The following is a 1,789-nucleotide window of genomic DNA, read 5'->3' as shown; positions in this document are numbered from 1 at the left end:
ACGCCGGCTCGCAATCAGCCGGCAGCCGAGAAATAAACAAAAGCACATGAGCAGTTCTCGAAGCCAATCCCGGAATGAGAAGGTTTGTGAGGCAACCAATGGAACGCAAGGATTCGAACGGGGCCGGATTGTCAGCGGCGGAGGCGGCTTCTCTTCCGAGCTTCGGCGGGGAGCTGCTCGTCAGTCTGTCGCTCGCCCGAGCTGCGAGCTGCGCTGGGGGCGGGTGCTGCTTAGGCTGAGGGGAGCTTTGAAAAAGCCCTTTAAATAGGGGTGGTCGTTTTGAGGGGGGCGGGTGGGAAAAGGATAGGCAAAAAGAGCAAAAAGATAAAGCGAGATAGAGGCGCTGTTCATCCCTTTAGGGCGCCAGCCTGCTCACTTTTAGGAATGGGCTTACAATAAATTGGGCTTAAATATATATATATATACTCCAGACAGATATTCCTTGTTTTTAAAAAAGGGAAGAGCTTTTATTTATTGAACTGCCTTCCCATCCCAGCGTTATATTTTCATAGGGGTTAATAAAAGATTGGGACCGGTTTTTTTTTTTTTTGTTATTTCTTAAAAGAAGATTTTATTTTATTTTTCTTAAATAAGGCAGCTGGCAGTTGTCGCAAAGCGAAGGGTGGGTCGAAAGGGGTGCAGACATGTCTCTGAAAGTCACCTTGTACGAGTTGGCGGACATCTCCATAGGGACTCCAGAGGTTGGCCATGTCAATTTCAATGCCCTCCACACCCTCCTCCATGCCATCCTCAGGTATCTCAAAATCCAGGATGCCATGGCGGAGGTCAAAGTGGATCGGGGCCCGCCATCCAAGCCAGACATGCCGGAGGCTATTGAGACGGGGGTTGGGGAGATACTGTCCGATGAAGAGTTACTGAAGGGCAAGGATGGCAGGGCAGGCAAGGAGGGCCGGGAAGGCAGGGCAGGCAGGGCAGGCAAGGAAGGCAAGGAAGGCTTGGAGGGCAAGGAAGGCAAAGTAGGCCTGGAGGGCAAGGAAGGCAAAGAAGGCCTGGAGGGCAAGGAAGGCAAAGAAGGCAAAGAAGGCAGGCCCAGGAAGGAAAAGGGGGTTTCAGACAAAGACATAGAATCTCGCCTTGACGACTTGGAAAATAAAATGTTCGCGCTGCAGGCTAACCTCCAAGGGATGGCAGATCAGGTGCAAGGAGTGGAAGATCAGGTCCAAGGAATGCAAGATCAAGTGCAGGGAGTCCAGGGGAAAGTGCAGGGGTTGGGAAAGCGGGTCAAAGGGTTTGAACAGCAAATGTCTGGCCTAGAGAAGCTGCCTTCTGGTACCGACTTGATGGATAAAGCCAGGAGTGGCTCTGTGGCCGATCTATGGCAAGCGATGCAGTTGCAGAAGAAAGTTGAAGCCAACGAAGAGGGCATCAACAAGGTATGTGAACGATTAAAAAAACACACCCAGATTGTTGAAATTTCAGGGGCATGCAAAGGTTACATTGGAATTGAGTGCCCTTTATAACAATTGTGAACAATATTAATTTTAGACTAGTTTTTGAAGGAGGCATGATGGTCATGAGGACTGTTTTGGTTTGGGTTTTTTTCCTTTAAAGGCTAGCTCGCTGCAGGGATACAGTACAGCAAGCTGTCAATCATTCCTCTCTGAAAGTTCCACCCCGCCCCAAATATGTTTAACTGTCAACTTGTGTTGGAGTGAAGAGACAAAGAGAACTATAATGCATTGTTATGTTGTGTTGGCAAACACCATAATCTGCTGCACCGTGATTCTAGATCTGTTGTGCAGATCTCTGCAGTACCTGAAGCTTCACA

General features: G+C 49.1%; 1 protein-coding gene across 2 annotated transcripts in view; it reads left to right on the top strand.

Moving 5' to 3' along the window:
- The first annotated feature begins 333 nt into the window (after positions 1–333).
- The window catches only part of QRICH2 (glutamine rich 2), a 44,687-nt gene continuing 43,231 nt past the window's right edge, over positions 334–1,789 (top strand). The window contains exon 1 of one of the 2 annotated variants that reach the window (XM_079965881.1): positions 334–1,394. In XM_079965881.1, the coding sequence (XP_079822007.1) occupies positions 645–1,394 (750 nt within the window). In that variant the 5' untranslated portion in view covers positions 334–644. The remainder of the gene's footprint in view (positions 1,395–1,789) is intronic. The other variant, XM_079965880.1, reaches the window with a different exon arrangement.

The sequence above is a fragment of the Podarcis cretensis genome (genome assembly GCF_951804945.1).
Source record: "Podarcis cretensis genome assembly, chromosome: 2".
Lineage (NCBI taxonomy): Eukaryota > Metazoa > Chordata > Lepidosauria > Squamata > Lacertidae > Podarcis > Podarcis cretensis.
Note: the sequence above shows the minus strand (reverse complement) of the source record. Positions and strands in the feature narration are given on the sequence as shown.